The sequence below is a fragment of the Hypanus sabinus genome, chromosome 8 (genome assembly GCF_030144855.1).
Source record: "Hypanus sabinus isolate sHypSab1 chromosome 8, sHypSab1.hap1, whole genome shotgun sequence".
Lineage (NCBI taxonomy): Eukaryota > Metazoa > Chordata > Chondrichthyes > Myliobatiformes > Dasyatidae > Hypanus > Hypanus sabinus.
In genome coordinates this window covers 143,775,972-143,798,245 of record NC_082713.1, presented here as the reverse complement: position 1 = coordinate 143,798,245, position 22,274 = coordinate 143,775,972, and the positions used below count along the sequence as shown (strand labels likewise).

The following is a 22,274-nucleotide window of genomic DNA, read 5'->3' as shown; positions in this document are numbered from 1 at the left end:
AATGTCAGGCTATGTGGCTGACCAGCTGCTTGGAAGCTGTTAGCATCAGTCCAAACAACTGACCTTTTAGATGACGGCAAGTGAAAACCGAACAGGTTGAATCTATCCTTTCTCCTCAGAGATGCTGAGATGAGAACCTGGAGGGCGGGGTGACTATCATCATATCATCAGCTCCAGTTTACAAAGCACAATTTCTATTATTTACAGATATTACTGAAAAAGCCCAAAATAACTATATTTCAAATACAATATTTGAGAGATTTCTTTTATCACATTTTAATAAAGCCACACAAATGAAAAGCTATTAAGAAGATATTGATGGTGAATTTTATCTCTTCCTGTTTGCTGATCCCAAAAAAACAAAGTACCTACCCATAGAGTGGAATTTTTGGTGTCCAGTGAGGAAGGACCCGTGCAATGGAATCTCTCAACTGTGTCTGATATCCCAGATAAAAATAGGAATCATGTGCTAATTTCAATGCCAGCATATCAGTTGGCTGGTTCAAAAGTATCTGTTCCCAGATGTCACATGCTTTAGGAAGAGACCTAAACAAAACATTTCAAAAGAATGTTAGCACAATTCTTAACTTGTGTATAAATTACTTTCATTGATGATTCCTAAATTGTAAATTTACTTTGACTGTATGATTAACATTTCACTGAACATCAGCTTTATTAATGTTTATGTTTTTCAGAGAGCATGAGTTTTATCTGTTGCTGCTTCAGCTGAATACAGGAAGTGAATTTATCAGAGGTTCTTATTTACTTCTCCCTACTTTGTGCAGCAGCTTCACCAGTTATGGGTGATAAAGAGGAGAACCCTCATGTAAGTTTCACCCTTGTTTACAGGGAAGCATTGCCCTTTTACAGCTGACAGAAAATGACCACTGCAGAACTACTAGGGTTTAAAATTTTTAACACTCCAGTGGCCTCCTTGGAAAAATATATCATTTCCTTCTCTATGTCAGCACTGAATTCTAACCCCATAGATTATAATTTTGCTTTTGGAATGCTGCACGTGGATTTCAGAACATGGACAAGGATACTGATGGATTCCACTCATCACATGTAACACACTGGTTAGAGGAAGTTAGGAAAGTTGATGCATGGGTGGAAATGGGCCAAGAAGCTAAAGGTGCACCCAGTTAATTGAATGAAAAAAAAGATCAAGAAATTAAGATAAAGCCTGAACTGCCTTATAAATAACTGCAGAAGGGCCTCAAAGCCAAAATGTTGACTGTCCATTTCCTTCCATAGATGCTACCTGACCCACTGAGTTTCTCTAGCATTTTGTGTGCTGCTCCAGATTTCCAGCATTTGCAGACTCTCGCATCTAAATAAGTGCAGAGCTGTCACTGACAAAAGGGGCTGTCATGTCTTGGAGTAACACATCAGATATAGAATTGAAGAATCCATTCCCAAGCTCCAGGCAGTACTAATGACAACACAGAAAGAGTAACTAAAATTAAAAGAAAGCACGTGGAAGGGACAATGTCACTCACGTGATTGCTCAGGCAATACATAAACTGGTACCAGAATCAGTCTTGTGGATAGAGCTTTCGGGAAATGTACTGCAAGAAGACAGCTGCAGTAAGAATTCTGTGATACGCATGATGGCTTTAAAGCACGAATTTGCCTGAGGACAGCTGAAAATGAAATGCAATAAGCATAAACACGAGAAAATCCGCAGTTGCTGGAAATCCAAGCGACACACACAAAATGTTGGAGGAATTCAGCAGGCCAGGTATCCTCCATGCTAAAAGAGTATAGCTGATGTTTTGGGCCAAGACCCTTCATCAGGACGGGAGAAAAAAAAAATGAGGAGACAAGAGTAAAATAGAGGAAGAGGAGTGGAAGAACCACAAGGTGATATGTGAAACCAGAAGGGGTGGAGTGGGGTGGGGAGGGGTGAAATAAAAAGCTGGGAAGCTGATTGGTGAAAGAAATACAGGGCTAGAGAAGGGGGAATCTAATAGGAGAGGACAGAAGCCATGGAAGAAAGAAAAGGGGGAGGAGCACCAGAGGAAGGTGATGGACAAGCAAGGAGGTAAGGTAAGAGAGGGAAAGGGAACAGGGAATGGAGAAGGGGGGGCATTACTGGAAGTTTGAAAAAAATCGATTTTCATGCCAACAGGTTGGAGGCTACCCAGTTGGAATACAAGGTGTTGCTCCTCCAACCTGAATGTGGCTTCATTGCAACAGTAGAGGAGGCCATGGATAGACATGTGGGAATGGGAATGGGAATGGGAAATGGAATTAAAAAGGGTGCCCGCTGGGAGATCCTGCTTTTTCTGGTGGATGGAGCAGAGGTCTCCCAGTCTACGTCATTTCTCACCGATATACAGGCAGGCACACCGGGAGCACTGGACACAGTATATGACCCCAACAGACTCACAGGTGAAGTGTCACCTCAGCTGGAACGACTGTTTGAGGCCCTGAATGGTAGTGAGGGAGGAGATGTAGGGGCAGGTGTAGCACTTGTTCTGCTTGCAAGGATAAGTGCCAGGAGGGAGGTCAGTGGGGAGGGACGAATGGACAAGGGAGTCGCATAGAGAGCGATCCCTGTGGAAAGCAGGAAGTTGGGGGGGGGGGCGGGGGAAGAGAGGGAAAGATGTGCCTGGTGTAAAAAGACCCTCGATGAAAGCCCCAAGAAAATGGCAATTTAGTATAGGTATTTATGTTTAATGATGAACAAAGTGAAAATGCAGGAATGATGATGGAGGAATACTGTAATTGTTGACTTAGAAAGCGATGGAACATGCAATTCCAGTTCTCTAGCCACACTGTGGAAAATCTCTCAACATTCAGAAAGTTGAAAGGCGAATGTGACTCTTCTGTGCACTTTTTCCACATGAAGCTGTTTCCTGATTTGAAATAGCTGTACCCTGACTTTAGGAGAATCTGTGTATCTAATGTGACACACTTACACAGTCTAGCTTCAGCTCTGCTTCCTTTAAGGCAGGGGCTGCCAACCTGGGGTCTATGGATCCCTCAATGAATGGTAGATGACCGTGGCTTTAAAAAAAAATGTTTGGGAACCCCTGTTTAAGGAGATGATGGATTTTGTCATTCAAATTGGTGTTCTTATTCCAAATATTTAATTCAAGAGTATATTTTAAGCATTTTTATAAAGGTGCTTGCTGAAGCACAAGAAAAAAAAAATTAGTACCTAACAATTCAATGTGGATTTGAATGTACATAGTATTCCAATTCAATTGCATTAATGCACACAGAAAATGCACATTTGATATACTTTGACTGTCTTTTTTAGTGAGAATGTCAAATACTAATAAAAGCCAAAATATACTCCTGAAATGAGAGAACTTCAAAATTCAACCTTAAGAGATATATTCGTTACTATAATCCATTCAAAAATGTAGTGAGTGAATGTTCTACAATGACAGGAAGTATTTTCTCTGCACTTGGCTACTGACACAACTATTTATCCTCCTAATGAAGCGTTTGCTTCCAGACTCACTACTTGAACACAGTCCTGTTTTTCTGCACATATTTTGTTGTCGTGTGCATCATGAATAGTTTAATAAACTTTGCAGGAGTCCTCAAACATTTTTTTTTAAAAACAAAAGGGTCATTGATAAATGTGTAATCATTCTCCTTGGCAAGATAGAAGAATTGTTCTCTGAAGCTCTGTGTGATTTATCTGTTTGTAACTTACTTAACAGTAGTACAAATTTGGGAGACAGCAATGCACAATGCATGCATATAAACACAGGGAAGTCATAAATCTTGCTTTTGGCAATATTACTCATGAAATTGTTTACTTATAAATTTCTGTGCTGCAAGTTTGTGAGTTTTTTCCCCTCAAGCAGCTAGTTTTTAACCAGACAGATAGTTTTATTTGGAATCATTTCACAAAGCTATTTAATCTCAGATTAGCTCTCCTTTGTCCTTCAATTTAATGTTGAGATCAGTTGAAAATTTAACTTACCTGAGCAATGACTATAAAAAATTCTTTCACTGGCCCACATTTTTCTATCATTATGATGTGTTGATTTTGGTATACAACTCTAAATGCTTTTGAGCATTTTGCCACACCTACTTAATTTGATGGCTCTGTACAAGATCATGTCACTGTGCAGTACTTTAATTCCTTCCAAATAACTTTGGAATTGTCTATGGTTCAGTGTGCGAGAACAGATTAAGTTTACCACGGACACCAAAGTTGGAATAACTTTGTCGATGTCTGGTGACTTTCTACAAAGCAATTTGTAGTACAATAGATTTTTGCTAGGACTGTGTTTTCAGGGATGTTAATTTTATCAACCCAGTATTTTTCCATGTCATGTTCCTTGCTTGTCAGTATTAACACACTTCAGACTTTAGCTTTAAATTAAGATGTTGGTGTGTTCTGCAAGACATTTGCAAAACACATCTATTTCTGTAGTAGTACCTTTCATACAATGCAGCCCCTAGTAACTCTTGACAACTTGTGAGTACTACAGATGAACACAAGTAACTGACGTATCAGTATTTTAACTCTCATACAAAGCAAACATATCTTTGAAATTACATCAACAAATTGTCATCCATCTCCTCCTATTGTTCTTGCAACTGTGCTTACTGATAGACTCACTGTTTCAAAACAGTCCTGCACTTCTGGGCTTGCATAGCCCCCTGCACACATCATTCATTGCTTAATAAACTCTTTCATTGGGAAAATAAACCTTGCTGCCTTTTGTTAGGAACTGACTCTAACAGTGGCAATGTTATTGTTAAATATCCTTTTGAAGAGGTTTTGCTGGCCTGCAAGAGACTATGTTTCCTATATTTGCTTGGGAATTTGTCCTAGGTTTCATTTCAATGCTATCTTATCTTACCTATAAAGCACAGTGGCTTCTTTTAGCATTTCAAACAGGTAATTATCTATGGGAGGAACATAAGAAGCCTCATCCAATCACATTTCAATATATTTGTGATTTAAATATATACATGTGTTTTTTTAATATGTGAAGGCTTAATAAGGGGATGAAACAACAATTTCATTAAAGAATGACGTGGGTCTGTTGCAGTGCATTCTGTTCAATTGGCTCATTTACTTCTCGTGTTTGATTGGCTGGTCTCACCTTCGCTTCTGGTTTAGACTCAGGTGTTCGGAGGCAGTTGTCATGGTAACAGTGAACTGCTCCACCAATCTTTGTGCCAGCTCTCCTGTTGTGTCTTATCTGTTCACTTCACGAAAGGTCAAGGTCACATTGTCGTTTAGCTCCCTCCCACAGGACCATCTCAAGTAGATATAGCCGGTCTTTGCTAAAATTTGCTATATGCCCAGCACACTTTCTGGTGTGCATGGTCAAATTTATACAGATTTCCAAATAATTTATTTAAGACTTGTTAATTTGATCCATGCAGCTTTTAAAAAAAGGATTTATTGGGACAGTGATCAGAAAAATTAATTAAACCAGATTCAGCCACAGGCATAGTTTAAGGACTATTGATTTAATAGATGCATCAATGATAAAACTGACACTATCACAATGTTGGTGAAGGTTACTGAGAAAGGCAAACGGTATACGTATTGACATTTAACACAACAGAGTTTAAGGAGTGAAGATGCTTTACTGCAATGACACTGCAGCTGCAGGACTGTGGACTCTTTTCAACTCCTTACCCCACAAAGGATTTACTTGATAGAGGGGAGTATAATGAAAATTCATTAGAGTAGTTCACCATACGAGGAAAGGTTCAAAAGACCAGACTTGTATTTTCTTACATTTGTCGGGCTTGTGCTCGTTTGAGCTCAGAAGAATGAGAGGTTGGCTCATTGAAATTTACAAAATCCTTAAGGAACTTGATTGGAAAAAATGCTTCTAGCAAAGGAATCAAGGTCAAGGGAGACCCTCTGAATAATGAAAAGACCATTTAGATGAGGAAAATGTTATTAACTCTTTGTAATTCCTAACACAAACTGGAGGAGAAACCACTTATATTCTGCCTGGGTAATCTACATCTCTACTTGATGCATGATTTTAAATATTGTGTGTGTCTGTGAGGAGGCAGGGTATGGAACCCTTCTTCTGGGTGAGTGGGATGATGAGAATACAAGAAAGAGTAGATTGCAAGAGGTGTGTGTGCATGTGCTAAAAAGCAGTAATGCTACACAGATCTTAACAAATCTTATGAATAATTCTGAACAAGGTGATCTTACGTCCACTTATCTGCTCCATTACCTCACTCTATCTATGCTTCAGCAAATCTGCTACTTAAACCTTTGCTTGTTTTGTTGCTGTTGTCTCTGGACAATTTCCTACCCATTTCCTGGCGTCTTATCTTTTGACCTACTTTATCCAAAACTCTGCTTCCCATCATACAGCAAATCCTATTCTTCCATCTGCCCACGATTATTGACAATGGCTTTCAGATCACCAAACAGCTAAACTTCAAAATTAACATTCTAGTTTTTATATTCCTCCTTGGCCCAAATCTTCAGTACCTCTATGAAACTCCAGTTTGCATTTCTCAGAATTTATGAATCAACAATTCTGCCCTTTTACACAATCTTAATTTTAGTTGATCTATTACCAGACCAAACATCAACTGGTTAAATGTCAAAGATCAGGAATTTCCTCCCAAATCTTCTTAGTCTCTCTGCTTCACTATTTTGCATTAAGCCTTGCCTTTAAGTTTCTCTCTTCAGCCAAATCCTTGGATGTTTGTTTCTATATTTACATATTTAGGTGGGCTTCAAATGTTTATCCTTTTCTTCCCCGGAAAAATTTCCATGGTCTTGCTCCTCCAGATCCCTACAGCATCCTCTGGATTTAACATCTGCACTCCTCCAAAATCCTTGAGCCTTCCCAAGCTCATTATTTCATAGCCTAAGAGATGTCTTCAACCACTTGAACTATTGAATTTTTATCCTATACCCCACTGCTTTTCTCTTTCACTTTGCTGTTTAAGATGTTAATTAAAAGCTACTTCTTTGACTCAGTTTTTAGTTAATTGCCTTATTTTCTATATGCCATTTTAAAAATTATTATTTGTGTCATAAAGAAAGGTGAGCTATTGAGGAAGATGACGAGAAGGACCATTTACATTACATGCCCGTTGTTATTTGTTATAAGCTCGTCAGCTCATTTGGATAAACAGCAGAAAATGGACACTTAAATCTGCCCAAGTATGGCAGTTTTACATAAAGGTGAATTGTAAGAATTAAAGTAAGTTATACTTTAAGAAGGTTTGTGAAACACTTAATGACCTGGAAATTCCACTATATAATACTGTATTTATGCTGGCCGATGGTGTAGTGGCATCAGCAGCAAACTGGTCCTGGGTTCAAATACGGCTGGCTCTTCACATGCTTTCTATCTGTGCTGGGTTCAGTGTCGAGCTAGCAACTTGGCCTCATAAAAAAAGTCAAAGTGTGACAGAGACAGTAAATACGTTGCCTGATGTTCCACAAGGTGTGAAAAGGAATAAATATGTATTTGAACTTTGTATTCTGAGTTTTTAGATTTAAAATGATTTTCCCAGATTTAAACTTGATAGTTACAACCATTTCCTTGCCTTTTCTTTCTCACTGTAATTAGACTAGCTACTTTAGTATCAGGCATGCCTTAATATCATATCCAGTGCCTCCTTGCAGGTTTCCCAGGTTGGACCCAGTCACATTAAACTAAAGGTCAACAATCAAAAGCCAACTAATTTTCATAACACTGTGGTTGGGCTACCAATTCAAATGGACAGACACAAATGACTTGCAACTCCTCTATACTCCGTGTCATTTTAAGTGCTGACTTTTCATTCAGAAACCTGCATCTAATAATTACTAAAGGTCCTACAGACCTAAACTGCTAGTTCATCAGTCAGTTTAAATTGCAGAGACCCTCCTGGTCTGGTGCCGTTGGTTGTGCTGAATGCCTTTGCAATGTATCTAAGACATTTGAGAGGCTGCATGCACACATAAATGAAGCAACAGCAAGCTTCAGTCAGCTCCTATCTCTTAATGGTTAAATCGCCATCACTGAGACAGAACCAGTGAAAACTACATGGTGTCCAATTAGTGAAAAGTATAAGAGACAAGAAAACAAAGCAAAAGAATAATTAAACAGCAAACCTCATTCACCAGAGTGTTCAGGGCACACTCTCAAATATCTGTGAGGAGCAATATTTTCAGAGGTTAAAATATAAAAAGATAGTTAATATAGTGGCTAGATGGGAGATGCCAGAGAGTAGTGGTGGATAATTGTTTATCGGGATGGAGGCCGGTGACTAGCGGGGTGCCTCAGGGATCTGTTTTGGGCCCAATGTTGTTTGTAATATACATAAATGATCTGGATGATGGGGTGGTAAATTGGATTAGTAAGTATGCCGATGATACTAAGGTAGGAGGTGTTGTGGATAATGAGGTGGGTTTTCAAAGCTTGCAGGGAGATTTATGCCGGTTATGGGCTGAACGTTGGCAGATGGAGTTTAATGCTGAGAAGTGTGAGGTTCTACATTTTGGCAGGAATAATCCAAATAGAACATACAGGGTAAATGGTAGGGCATTGAGGAATGCAGTGGAACAGAGAGATCGAGGAATAACAGTGCACAGTTCCCTGAAGGTGGAGTCTCATGTAGATAGGGTGGTGAAGAAGGCTTTTGGAATGCTGGCCTTTATAAATCAGAGCATTGAATATAGAAGTTGGGATGTAATGTTAAAATTGTACAAGGCATTGGTAAGGCCAAATTTAGAATATTGTGTGCAGTTCTGGTCACCGAATTATAGGAAAGATATCAATAAATTAGAGAGAGTGCAGAGACGATTTACTAGGATGTTACCTGGATTTCAGCACTTAAGTTACAGAGAAAGGTTGAACAAGTTAGGTCTCTATTCATTGGAGCATAGAAGGTTGAGGGGGGATTTGATCGAGGTATTTAAAATTTTGAGAGGGATAGATAGAGTTGACGTGAATAGGCTGTTTCCATTGAGAGTAGGGGAGATTCAAACGAGCGGACATGATTTGAGAGTTAGGGGGCAGAAGTTTAAGGGAAACACGAGGGGGTATTTCTTTACTCAGAGAGTGATAGCTGTGTGGAATGAGCTTCCTGTAGAAGTAGTAGAGGCCAGTTCAGTTGTGTCATTTAAGGTAAAATTGGATAGGTATATGGACAGGAAAGGAGTGGAGGGTTATGGGCTGAGTGCAGGTAGGTGGGACTAGGTGAGATTAAGAGTTCGGCACGGACAAGGAGGGCCGAGATGGCCTGTTTCCGTGCTGTGATTGTTATATGGTTATGTAGAAACCTGCGCCCTTAATTACGGGCTCAAACCCAAGCTAATCTGATTTACCATTAAAGGTGATGGTATAGTCATAATTAGCTTTTGGTCTGAGGGCCCTTTCAGATGACTACAGTCAATATACAGCACATCAAAATTTTCTGCTTTTTAGGTCAGCAATGCTCAATCCCCAAGGCTCTGGGACTCACTAAACTTTAACCAATAAAATCACCCTGAAAACATAGTTGGAAACAACATTCTTTTATTGTTATCACTAATAAAACTGCACACAGAACTTATACTTTTTCTTTTACTGATCAATCCCACATACCTGCGGGTTGTGCTGATTATTGATATCACCTTGGATCCCAGTAGACTATGATATATTTTAATAGGTTAAGATGATTTTAAAAGCATCCGTGTTACTATTCCTAACATTAACTTTGTTGTGCTTTACAGAGACTTAAAGATTATCCTAAATATAAATACAGGTGGTGTAAGTGGTGTGGATGGTACCATCTACACTAATATGGAAACTTGACAAGCCCTTTGATTGGTCCATGTGGAATAAAAAAAGTTAGTCATGGGCATCAAAATAAGATTTTCATTTTAATTACAAATGAAAAATTTATCAAAGCAACTCTTCCTACCCCTTTGCAAACATCCTCAATGCCTCCACATGTAAATGTTCCCGCTCAGTGATCTGTTGTGTCTTTGAAAGTTCAACCATCCTCTTGATGGAGGTATCCAGATCCTTATCCAGTAAAACAGACCGTGCTGTTCCAATCAGCTCCAGTCCATTTATAATTACATGGCCCATCACTACAGGAGAGAAGGTAGGCAAAAATATATGGTATCCAATTAGTAAAGAGAAATTATGTAGTTAAGGAAAATAAAGCAATGATGAGGCAAAATTGACAAAGTGTTCAACAGCTGGAAAATGAGCAATAAAGTAACATTTCCCCATCAGCACCTAGTAAATTTCTACCTGAATTTTGTTAGCAGTTCCAGACAAAATTGCTGGTATTTACCCATGTAGATTTTGTGACTCCTGTGAAAATGATCTTACTGGTTTAGCTTCATTGGCAACTTCGCAGCTGTTCCACTGCTGAGAATCAACTCCAGAGTAAGAATTGGCAGGTTGTACAACGATGTTGGCTTGCAGACTTTATTTTTCCAAAAGGTAATAGAAGTAGCATTTATCAGTGGCATAAATAAAATGTTCACAGCTTACACTGGTAAACAGGATAAAAGGAGAATCAATGTAACAATCAATGTCAATGTGCTTCACTTTGGGGGAAAAAAAATAGTTTGGCTACTTTTTCTCCATTGTTTTCAGATTATTTGGGCAGCGGTAACGGGTTGGTGGGGAGGCCCATTTGCCACCTAGGCACTAAGGGTTCAGACGATGAATCATTTAATTCCAAAGGACAGTCGAATGTATTTGAAGTAGAAACTGTTGTAAAAAGTTGGTAGGTTAGCCAGCATCTTGGAAGCAAAAGGACAATCAATGTTTCATGCTGAGATCCTGCACCAACCCAGGTAGCTAAACCCAAAACATTGTCCATTGCTTTGCCTCCACTGTGTTCTTCCAGCAGTTTGTTTTGCTCCAGAAACTAACATTTGCAGTCAAAGTTCAAAGTCCATTTATTATCAAAGTATGTGAACTATTTAGACCTTGATCTGTCTCCTTACAGGCAGCCACAAAACACAGAAACCCAGTAGAACCCATTAAAAAAAAAAGACCATCGCACACCCAATATGCAAGGAGAAAAAACAAATCACGCAAAAAATTAAAAGTCAGCAAATAACACTCAGAACTGAAATTCAAAGAAGTGAGCTCACAGCCATGAAGCCAGTCACAGCCAATCCAGGAGCCCATTGGTTGCAGGCCACAGCCTCAGTTCAGCGCAGAGACGAGTCAACCTCACAGAGCAACGAGCTGAATGCCAGCCTGTCCCTCGCCCCCAGCCTGGCACTCTTGACCATTTCAATCCAGCCCAGTGCTTCAATCGGCCACACAGTGGGTCAATCCACTCTCAGATTCGGGATCTGCTCCTACAATATGCTTTTCGCTCGGGACCCTCCACCACGATTCCGCCCGCACCCGACCTTCCCAATTCAGCCTGGCACTTAAATCAGTCAAAGCTCCGCTTGTTCCTCATTCTCGGCCCAGGGCCCCACCGCCTCGGTTCAGCTGAGACAAGGCAGAGTCATAGCTGCAATGTAGTTTAATTGTTGTGTTCTAGATACTCTAATGGCACTTCATCAGGTCCAATAGAACTTCTGTGAGCAGAAATCGAAGGCTGAGGTTTAGGGTTGCTAGTCTTCTTTAATAGATCAATTATGTCCACTCATTTACATACCATCCTTCTTTCATACAAGAAGCGTGAGTGAAGAAGGTTGACCTGCCTTAAAATTTGAACAGAAAAGCAATTTGATTGCTCAATAAATTTTCAAAACCATTTTCCATTAGAGTTTTCCTTTGACTCCTATTCATCATTGCTTTCTCCTCCTTGAACTTTAAATTTGTTGCTATTCTAAACATTTTCTAAGATTTCATCACTATATAATGTTGCTGCAGCAAAAGCATCCTTGAAAGGCATAGTTAGAGTGCACATGGAGAGGATGTTTCCAATAGACTAGGACTAGAGGGCACAGCCTCAGAATAAAACTATGTCCCTTTTGAACAAAGATGAGGAGGAATTTCTTTAGCCCAAGGGTGGTGAATCTGTGGAATTCATTGCCACAGAAGACTGTGGAGAACAGGCCCTGACAAGACATTGAAAGCTTGTGCCAATCAACTGGAGGGAGTGTTCAAAGATATCTTCTCACTGCTGCAGTTGGGGGTCCCCACCTGTTTCAAAAGGGCCCAAGAAGAGCAGAGTGAGCTGCCTCAACAACTTTCACCCAGTTGCACTGAAATCGACTGTGATGAAGTGCTTTGAGAGGTTGATCATAACCAGAATCAACTCCTTACCTAAGCAAGGATCTGGACTCTCTGTAATCTTCCCATTGCCACAATAGATCTACAACAGATGCAACCTTATTGGCTCTCCAATCGGCCTTGGATCACCTGGACAACAGCAATACCTATGTCAGAGTGTTGTTTATTGATTACAGCTCAGCATTTAACACAATCATACCATCAGTTCTAATCAACAAGCTCCAAAACCTGGGCCATTGTAACTCCTTCCACAACTGCATCCTTGACTCTGTCACCAGGAGACTACAGTCAGTGCGGATTGGAAACACCATCTCTTCCTCGCTGATAATCAACACTGGCAAACCAAGGATGCATGCTTAGCCCATTGCTCTACTCTCCCTACACCCACAACTGGTTAGCTAGGCACCTAATAAATTAGCTGATGACATAACTATTGTTGGCAGAATTTTAGACGAGAAGCATAAAGGAGTGAGATAGATCAGCAGGTTGAGTGGTATCATAACAACGACCTTGCACTCAGTGTCAGTAAGATCAAGGAATTGATTGTGGACTTCGGGAAGGGGAAGTCAAGGCAATGCACACCAGACCCCATCGAGGGATCAGCATTGAAAGGGTGAGCAAGATCAAGTTCCTGGGTGTCAACATCGGTCCAACATATTGAGGCAATTACAAAGGCATGACAGCATCTGTATTTCATTAGGACTGTGAGGAGATGTGGTATGACACAAAGACATAAATTTCTACAGATATACTGTGCAGAGCTTTCTAACTTGTGGCATCACCAGCTGGTATGGAGGGACAGCTGCACGGGATCAGAAAAATCTGCAGAGCTGCAAACTCAGCCAGCTCTATCATGGGCACTAACCTCCCCAACAAGGACATATTCAAAATGCAATACCTCAGAAAGGCAGCATCCTTCATCAAGCACCCCCATTGCCCAGGACATGCCCTCTTCTCATTGCTACCATCAAGGAGGAGGTACAGGAGCCTGAAGACACACACTCGACCTTTCAAGAACAGCTTTTTACCCTTCAGCATCAGCTTCTGAATGGACAATGAACTCATGAAAATTACCTCACTTTTCTTTTGCTCTTTTTGCCCTACTGACTTAATTCATTTTTCATATATATTTCTTTAAAAATTACTATGTATTGCAATGTACGTTACCGCAAAACAACAAATTTTATGACATATGCCAGTGATGTCAAACTTGATTCTGGATGGGATTGAGAAGGATAATAAATCAGAGCTGACTTGCAGTCCTCCAATTCCATGATTTCAACATATATAGTCGATATCTTCTTGCCTTTACTTACGATAAATTCTTCAAAAAGTTTTTCATCAATCATGACAAGAAGCAACATCTTCAGTTTTTCCACACTTCACCTGTTCCCATTTGGAAGACACGTTAAAAGCTTTGTCTTTGATGAAATTTTGACTGAAAGTCTTTAATATTTCCTTTGTAGACTGTCTGCTGTATTAGATCGATATTGGATTACATAGAATCACACCCTGATCTTGCTTAATCTTTTTGAAATTATTGTGTTCTTTGTATGAGAATTCCAAACCCAAATATTATAAAAGAACAAGAATTTACTGTTCTAATATCAGATCTATTCACTCTTTTTGACACTGAAATACTTTCCATTATTACAGTACATATTTCACAATATCTGAAGTAAATTGACCAATTCAATTCACTTTTAATGCATTCATTTCAAAGTTCAAAGTGAGATTTATTATCAAAGTACACATATGTCACCATATACCACCCTGAGGTTAATTTTCTTGTGGTACCCTCAATAAATCCATAATAGAATTATAGCCATAGTGGAATCACTAAAGACCACACCAATTTGGGTGTTCAACCAATGTGCAAAAGACAACAAACTGTGCAAATACAAAAAGAAATAATAATAAACAAGCAATAAATATCAAGAATGAAACATAGAAAATAGGTGCAGGAGTAGGCCATTCGGCCCTTCGAGCCTGCACCGCCATTCAGTATGATCATGGCTGATCATCCAACTCAGAACCCTGTACCTGCCTTCTCTCCATACCCCGTGGAATGAAGAGTCCTTGAAAGTGAGCTCATAGGTTGTGAGAACATTTCAATGATGGGGCAAGAAGTTGAGTGACGTTATCCCCTCAGGTAGAGCATGATGGTTGATAACTATTCTTGAACCTGGTGGCCTGAGTCCTGAGGTTCCTGTACCTTCTTCCTGTTGGCAGCAGCAAGAAGAGAGCATGACCAGGATGGTGGGGCTTCCTGATGATGGACACTGTTTTCCTGCAACAACACTCTGTTTAGATGTTCTCATTGGTGGGGACAGTTTTATCCGTGATGGACTGAGCTGTATCCACTACTTTTTATAGTGTTTTCCATTCAAGGGCATTGGTGTTTCCATACAAGGCTGTGATGCAGCCAGTCCATATAATCTCCACCACATATCTATAGAAGTATGTCAAAGTTTTAGATGTCATGCTGAATCTTCACAAACTTAAGGAAGTGGAGGCACTGCCGTACTTTCTTCGTAATTGCACTTACATGCTTGGGCCCAGGACAGGTCCTCTGGAATGTTAACACTGAGGAATTTAAAATTACTGACCCTCTGATGAGGACTGGCTCACGGACCTCTGGTGTCCTCCTCCTGAAGTCAATAATCAGCTCCTTGGTCTACTTGACATTGAGTAAGAGGTCAGCCATATTTTCAAATTCAAAACATTTAAAGTTTCCATTGCACAGCCTCAATCCCTCAAAGGGGTTGGACTTCAACCGATAAAATGAATAGTTTTCTACTCACCAAAGTCTGGATCTGCAGCTTGTAATCGAGTCTGACAACCTTCAATCCCTCCAAGACTGGCATCATTAGACCAAGTTACCCACTGTGGAATGGCAGTGAAACACTTATGTAAAACAATTTCAGGAGAACAATCAATAGAATTGATTCATTTTGTTGAACTTATGAAACTGAGGAATTACTATTTATTCAACTCTCAACTGGAGTTTCTGTCAGAATCAGATTTATTATCACTGACTTATTTGTCATGAAATGTTGTTTTGTGGCAGCAGTATTGTGCACGGATATAACATTACTATAAATTACAAATATAAATAAATACTTTACAAAATAATGAGATAGTGTTCGTGTGTTTCATGTACCATTCAGAAATCTGATGACGGAGGGGAAGAATTTCCAATTACTGCTTTAGATGCATTGAAGATTTGTCACCAGGAGGCAAGTGCCAACACATCACAGTGAAACCTACGTGCAAATTAATCTGTTGCTAATTACAGTGTACTCAGCCAGGACACAAAGAAAAATTTCAGTTGTTCTAGTAACCTAGCAGCTCTTAAGCTAAACAACATCAGATAACAATGCCAAATTCAAAACTCTTGCAATAATTTTTTCCACATAAAAATTTTTAAATATCACAGTATATGTTAACAAATACAGTGGATTCTGGTTAATTGGGCCCTCTGTTAATCAGGGCAGCTGATTATTTGGGACGACTGTTAAAGAACAAAAAGTAATCAAGAAAATAGCCAGAATCTCCGTCATTTATTTGGGACACTATGCCACTTAAGTGGGGTGAGAGACCATTGCCAAACAACTTTTGACTAGTGTCAGACCATACACTTGCATGGCCGTTAGACATTACATCGTGCTTAGCGTGAATGCCCTCGCCGGGGGGGGGGGGGGGTGCGTGTGTTCAAGAAGCAGTGATTTTTGTCATTGATAGTTGGCGTTAAATTAGAAGTAAGACAATTCAGAACTGGCTTGCACACTGTGATTTCAAATATTCAGACTTGGAGATTCCAAAAGTGGCCAGGAGTGAAAATGAGACAATTTCAGTACTTCTACAAGTTAGGAAATACAAAGAATTTGAAGGCATTGACAATCATCTTGAATATTACAGTGAAACTGAACATCTGAAGAATGCAATTGTTGACAGCATTGTTTGAAGGCAGTACATTACCTGCTCTAGGTGTTGCTGATTTTGGTCATTTACAGTCAATTAAAAGCCTTAAAGATGGCACTGGTGAGACACTGTGATGCTTCGTGGGCAACAAACAAAACTATCAACTATTCTATCAATTATACTTTTTCTGGACTAGAATCAGTGGCTTTTGCTGGAGTGGACTTTGGACCAGATTTAAGCCGCATGCACAGGCCCAAAAGCAAAAAAATGAACCTATGTTTCATCAATTTAAGTGTCAAGACAGATTAAAATGATCACGGCATTGAGGCCGAGGGCAAAGGACGATCCGTCATTCAACTGACTCTGCAGTGTGGCCTGCAACCTTCAGCTCGCATCTCAGCGCTGAACTGGTACGGTGGCTGTGGCCTGCATCCATCAGGCTCTTGGGGAAGTCTGCAGCTCTGAACTGTCTCCATGGCAGTGGACTCACTCTCTGGAACTCTGCGGTTCATGTCCTGTGTGTTATTTGTTTACTTTTTTATTGTTTGCACAATTTGTTCTTATTTTTCTCACTTTGGGTGTTTCAAGGCCTTTGTTGTGTGGGATATTAATGAGTATACATACTTCAATATTAAATGTACTTTGAACTTTAAAGAATGCATCAGTGTACACTGGATGAACTCATCCATTGATAACTATTAGGAACTAATACACAATTTTATAGTACTGTGGTAGTATTGATAGTGTTCTAATTTATTCTGTAATTCATTAAAATACATTATTTATTACCCAGTTAAATAGTAGTTTTTTTTTAAGATATACTTTTTAAAAAAAATTCAATAAACTTTGGCTAATTGGGGCAGCCACTTAATTAGGCCAAAATGTACTGGTCCTGATATGTCCCAATTAACTGGGATCCACTGTACTAAGATTACCTATTACTATACACTGAATTCTGTGTTTTCCAATTATATCTCCCCGAACCATCTTCTCCCGGGCACAAAGAACATTTTACACAAGCCAGGTTCATGGATGGGATTTCTCCTCCCCAACAGGTTGTTGAGTTTCTGAATTCTGAATTCCCATTTGTAAATCCCTCACAATCATCAGTCCAAGTCATTTCAAGATTCTGACTTTCGGCTTTTTAAAATATTTCCTTTTGTTTCACAATCAAAAGTGCACACACACTGGGCACTTTGACTCCTAGCCTAATGTTTTAATAATTTGAGCTCATTATCAATAACTAGCTTCAAACTACGAATGAAATCCCCTGCAGTCTCTTATGTCTCCATAAACCAAATCTTTTCACAATGTGAACAGATGAACTACCTCTGTAAATATTGTCTTCTTAACCATAATGATGATGATGATGCATTAAGATAGGAGGCAGGGATGCAGAAAATATTACTCAATTGATTTAATTAATATCCTTATAATGAAGCCTTACCTGAGTCAGAAAAGCATCATACATTTTGCAAGCCTCATTGCTGGTTGTGGAAAGGGGAAGACCTACATCCTGCCACGCCTGTGAATAAATGAGAGTACAGCATTACAGAATTTCCTTTGTTGGAAAAAGATGAGGAGAATCTACTGATGCAGAACTGCAGAAACTGGATTTGTTTGTGAGCAAAACAAGTGGCAGCTGGGAATAATTTAAAACTTTGGATCCATGCCAGGCACTCTGCATGCACTCATGCATTCCAAACTCAGATCTACCCCCAGATCAGCTTTACTAGAAGATTCTTCCAGAACACTACTAGATTGTGAGCAGAGCCCAGCAAGACAAGTTAAACTTAGTTGTTGTGGAAGACAATTCTAATTTTTAATTAGCTGAAACCCTTCTTTAAGATTTACATTTAAGACTCAAAAGGTAGCAGTGATGAATTGTTTAGCAGAACTTCTAGGATGAAGCTGAACAAGCAAAATGAGTTAAAAGGAGCTTGCCGTAGATGGTATTTTTTGAGACATCAGTTTAAAACAGAAGTTTCCAACCTTTTTTATGTCATGGAGCCCTACCACTAACCGATGGGTCTGTGGACCCCAGGTTGGGAATTCCTGATTTAAAAAGCCCTCACAAGTTACTATGTGAACTCTTGGATAAGACCATAAGACAAGGGAGCAGAATTAGGCCATTCAGCCCATCAAGTTTGCTCCACCATTTGATCATGGTTGATTTTAATGTTCAAGTAAATATCTTCACTTCGTTTCAGAAGACTGGGCTATAGTCTATCAAATTGTTGCCCTTCCTTATTGGCTATAATAAAATTACCAGAATTACCTGCTAGACTCCAGTCACTGATTATCTGACATTCAGAAAACTCCTGTCAGAATAATGGTACATTTTTACTGGTTCACGTTGTAAAGGGTGTGGCAGAATGTTGCAAAACATATCACACATCAGATAGTTAAAAAGTAGTGGACTTCAATCAGATCTGCTCCAGAAACAGTTAAATTTGCATTCAACAAAATGTTTAGACAGACTTTCGTGGACTGTGTTGCCCGACCTCCTGAACAGCTTCAGCATGATCAGTTCTTATTTCAGTTAACCAGCATCTAGAATATGTTGTTTCCAAATCATCTTCTCCATTACATTCTCACATTTGGCCTGCACATATTTGAATGTAGTTCTAGCTATGCTATTTTGAGGAATCGCAGAGCAATGTTTCAGCTGTGAAGAACCTGACATGGAGCTTCCCGCCACCCTTGGAGGAAGAAAACTCACACTTAATAATGCCTTTTATTATGTCAACATTCTTCTGAGATACAAAGAAACGTCTTATCGAACATTTAAAATATTTTAGCCGAATAAAAGAAACTTGTACTTTTAGTTTACTTGTAGCTTCTGGAGCGGGGCTTGAAACCATAGCTTTCTGATTTAGTGGCGAGACTATTCAGAATGTTACAATCTGTGCATGCACGTTCACTCATTTCTGCATCAAATGTCTTGCAGTTGTATAATCACTCAGATAAAGATTCCCTTATGCAGAATGTAGTTCAAAATAGGGCTTCTGTAGTTCTATCCCCAACTACGTGGAGAAACGCCACCCGCTTACCGTACTTCCACTTTTTCCCCTCTCAACACTCTCGTTTAGTTTGGAACCGAGGTCATTTAGTCCCTGTTTTGAGGCAGGATGCCATTTCTCATCCCTATTTCCCTAAATAGCTCCGCATGGCCATTAACTCCCTTTAATTATTTTGACACTTAGCTAAAATAAGGACAATTTCCGGTGGTCAATTAATCTTCCAGCAACTTTTGGGAGACCAACGCGGTCACGGGGTAAACAGGCCAATCAAGCACCGGATTTTGCGGCATAGCTACTTAAGAAAAAGGGCTTAATTCTGGGAAATTGTACAAACAAAAGATGTCGAATATTATAATCCCTACACATCCTTTAGCAGTTAGCACTGGCTTCAGAATTCTCCGCGCACTTCAGATTCGGACTTTTAGAAATAACTCAGCAAGCATTTCAGTTGTGTTTAAAAGCAATCATTTGTACTTTACCTTGCAGTCCCTTAGACTGGAGTGCAACATTTCCGCCTTTTTAGTTAATTGTTTCGGCTTTCTGGTAAAATCTTCACTCAGAACAATTTTTAATCCCGACGAATCAGAGAACCGTATATGCAAATGTAATTCTCAAGCAAATACCAAAAACAGATTAACCTCCTTACCACCAGTCGGTGCTCTTTTTGGAAAAATACCACCCTTTATCGACAGCAGCGGGTTCTAATTGCGCTACATTCGTCTGCCAACACACAGAATACATTAACCAGTGGGCGACGTGTCGACTACGTTTAGCTAATTCACAAATTGTACTTTTGACCCATACTGGATTTAACCCAAACATTGCTAACGTCCGTAAAATCACCACAGACATTAGTGAAATGTGATGACACACAAGAGAATCCATAGATGGCAAATATGTACCCGTGTCGGTCTTTTACCTTAATGTTGGTAATGGGCTTGTTTAGGGATGGGGAAAGGGGCAAGATATTTGGCCTCTTCTTCGGTAACTCAGACCTTGACCCCAGCATCAGCTGTTCCTGGACTAGATCCCGACGACCAAATTATTCATACGTCTGGAAATTGGGCACTGAATGACAAGGCACTAAGGAATACAGCGGGGAAAAACACTTCACACACACACAACCACGAATAGAAATTGGTCACAAATTAGCGCGCACGTTGAGAATGCAACACGTTACATCCCCAGTTATCCATAGTAGTGCGGTGAAAAAGCAAAACCTACTGATTTTATTACTATGTATTGCAATGTACAGCTGCCACAAAACTATAAATTTCACTAGATATAGCAGTGTTATTAAACATGTTAATTCTGATTTGGGCGGGTGGGTATGCAAGATTACAGGCAGGTAATGACAATTCGGGGTGGTGAATTGGGGTGGAGTTCCCCAGCATTGATTGGAACTTTCTTAATTCAAGAGGCTTAGATGAGCCAAAATTTCTTCAGTGAATCCAAGAGAAATCCTTGAAATTGTACACTATGTGGAGGGTCCAACTAGAGGTAAGAAGGTAGAGGACCTAGTTCTGGGAAATAAGCCAGGTCAGGTGATATAACCAATAGTGAGTCAATATTTTGGAAATAGAGACCACAACTCATTATGCTTTCAGATAGTTATGAATAAGGGTAAAATTAGATCTTGTAGGAAGATAGTTCAATGGAAGAAGGATTGTTGGAAAGGACATAAATCAACATCTGGAATTATGATGTTGCAGGAGGGGCAGGACTGGCAGCTTGATACTTCAGGGTTCTGTTGTTTTAGATGTGACAGAGCGGGAGAGATTAAAGGAGGAGGGGTGATGTTACTAATCAGGGAAAATGTCACGGCAGTGCTCAATCAGGACAGACTGGAGAACTCGTCTAGTGGGGCATTATGGGTAGAACTGAGAAATAAGAAAGGTATGACCATGTTAGTGGGGCTATCAACAGTCCGAGGGATTTAGAGGAACAAATTTGTAAGGAGGTCACAGACTGTTGCAAGAAAAATAAGGTTGTTATAGTTGGTGAATTTAACTTTCCTCCTATTGACTGGGACCCCCATTCTGTAAAAGGACTAGATGGGATAGAGCAGGGGTGGGCAAACTTTTTGACTTGTGGCCACAAAGGGTTCTAAAATTTGACAGGGGGGCCGGACCAGGAGCAGATGGACGGGGTGTTTTGGTAATACACCTCATAAGAGAAAATAAAATATCATGGGATATGTAGAAAACATGTGCTTTAATTTCAATTGAAAATGAACAAATGCATTACAACAAAATATCTGTCTTTGAAGTCACATGGTATTTAGCTATTTATTGAAATGACTTTTAAAACACTGAAAATTAAATGAATAAAATACAGCTTTTTTTAATAGTAACATTTATTATTTTAAAGCACTGAAAATTCTGTTATCCTTCAAGATATTATCATCATCACTCTTCTCCTGACTGTCTTTATTTCAAAAACGGTAGGAGATGCAGGTCTACTTGTCCTGCTCCTTCTTATTCAATTGTCCCCTGTGCCAAAACTCAACAATGACCAGCACAAGGACAGAACAGTGACCGCGCGCCAGTATGCGGAGCGCGTTATTTGATCTGGAGCGCATTTTTTATTTTGAGAACGTACGTGCACCTGCGCACTACTCATGTCCATCACTTAACAGAAATGACATGTAACATGTAAGGCTTATTGAAAAAAATATTTTCAAATGCATTTTTTACATAACACAACGAAGAAACTTATTTTTAATTCCAGTGGGAACAGTGTTGTTGGTCTCCCCTTTTAGCCAGCACATTAAAGTCTGGATTTAGTTTTGTTGTGGCGATTCTCAGGATGGATCTGAGGTGTTGGTCAGTTAACTTGGATCTGTGGCTGGCTTTGTTGATGTTCATGACGCTGAACGCCTGTTCACATAAATAGGTCGAGCCAACCAAAGAGTAAAGCGCAAATGTGGAGTAATACACTGCACCTCAACAAAGGTCAATGTATATAGAGTGCGTCACCTATTGGGAAAACACCAGAATTGCGGGGAAAAAATGTTAACAAGATTTATTAATATAATTTCATCAAGTTCTGCGGGCCGGATTAAAAAGCTTAACGGGCTGCATATGGCCCGCGGGCCGTAGTTTGCCCATGCCTGGGATAGAGTTTGTCAAATTTGTTCAGGAAAGGTTCCTTAATCAGCATG

General features: G+C 39.7%; 1 protein-coding gene across 6 annotated transcripts in view; it reads right to left on the bottom strand.

The window, feature by feature from the left end:
* Positions 1–22,274, bottom strand: part of ttc38 (tetratricopeptide repeat domain 38) — a 64,800-nt gene that overhangs the window by 22,218 nt on the left and 20,308 nt on the right. For 3 of the 6 annotated variants that reach the window (XR_009513679.1, XM_059978084.1, XM_059978079.1), the window contains exons 2-5: positions 17,536–17,613; positions 14,969–15,050; positions 9,868–10,039; positions 373–546 (exon numbers count right to left, since the gene is read on the bottom strand). Coding sequence is in view for 5 of the 6 variants with exons in the window: in XM_059978079.1 (XP_059834062.1) it covers positions 373–546; positions 9,868–10,039; positions 14,969–15,050; positions 17,536–17,613 (506 nt within the window). In the remaining variant the exon portion in view is untranslated. Of the gene's footprint in view, positions 1–372; positions 547–9,867; positions 10,040–14,968; positions 15,051–17,535; positions 17,614–19,590; positions 19,727–19,757; positions 19,858–20,030; positions 20,169–22,274 lie in introns of those variants that run through there. The other 3 variants (XM_059978080.1, XM_059978083.1, XM_059978081.1) reach the window with 3 other exon arrangements.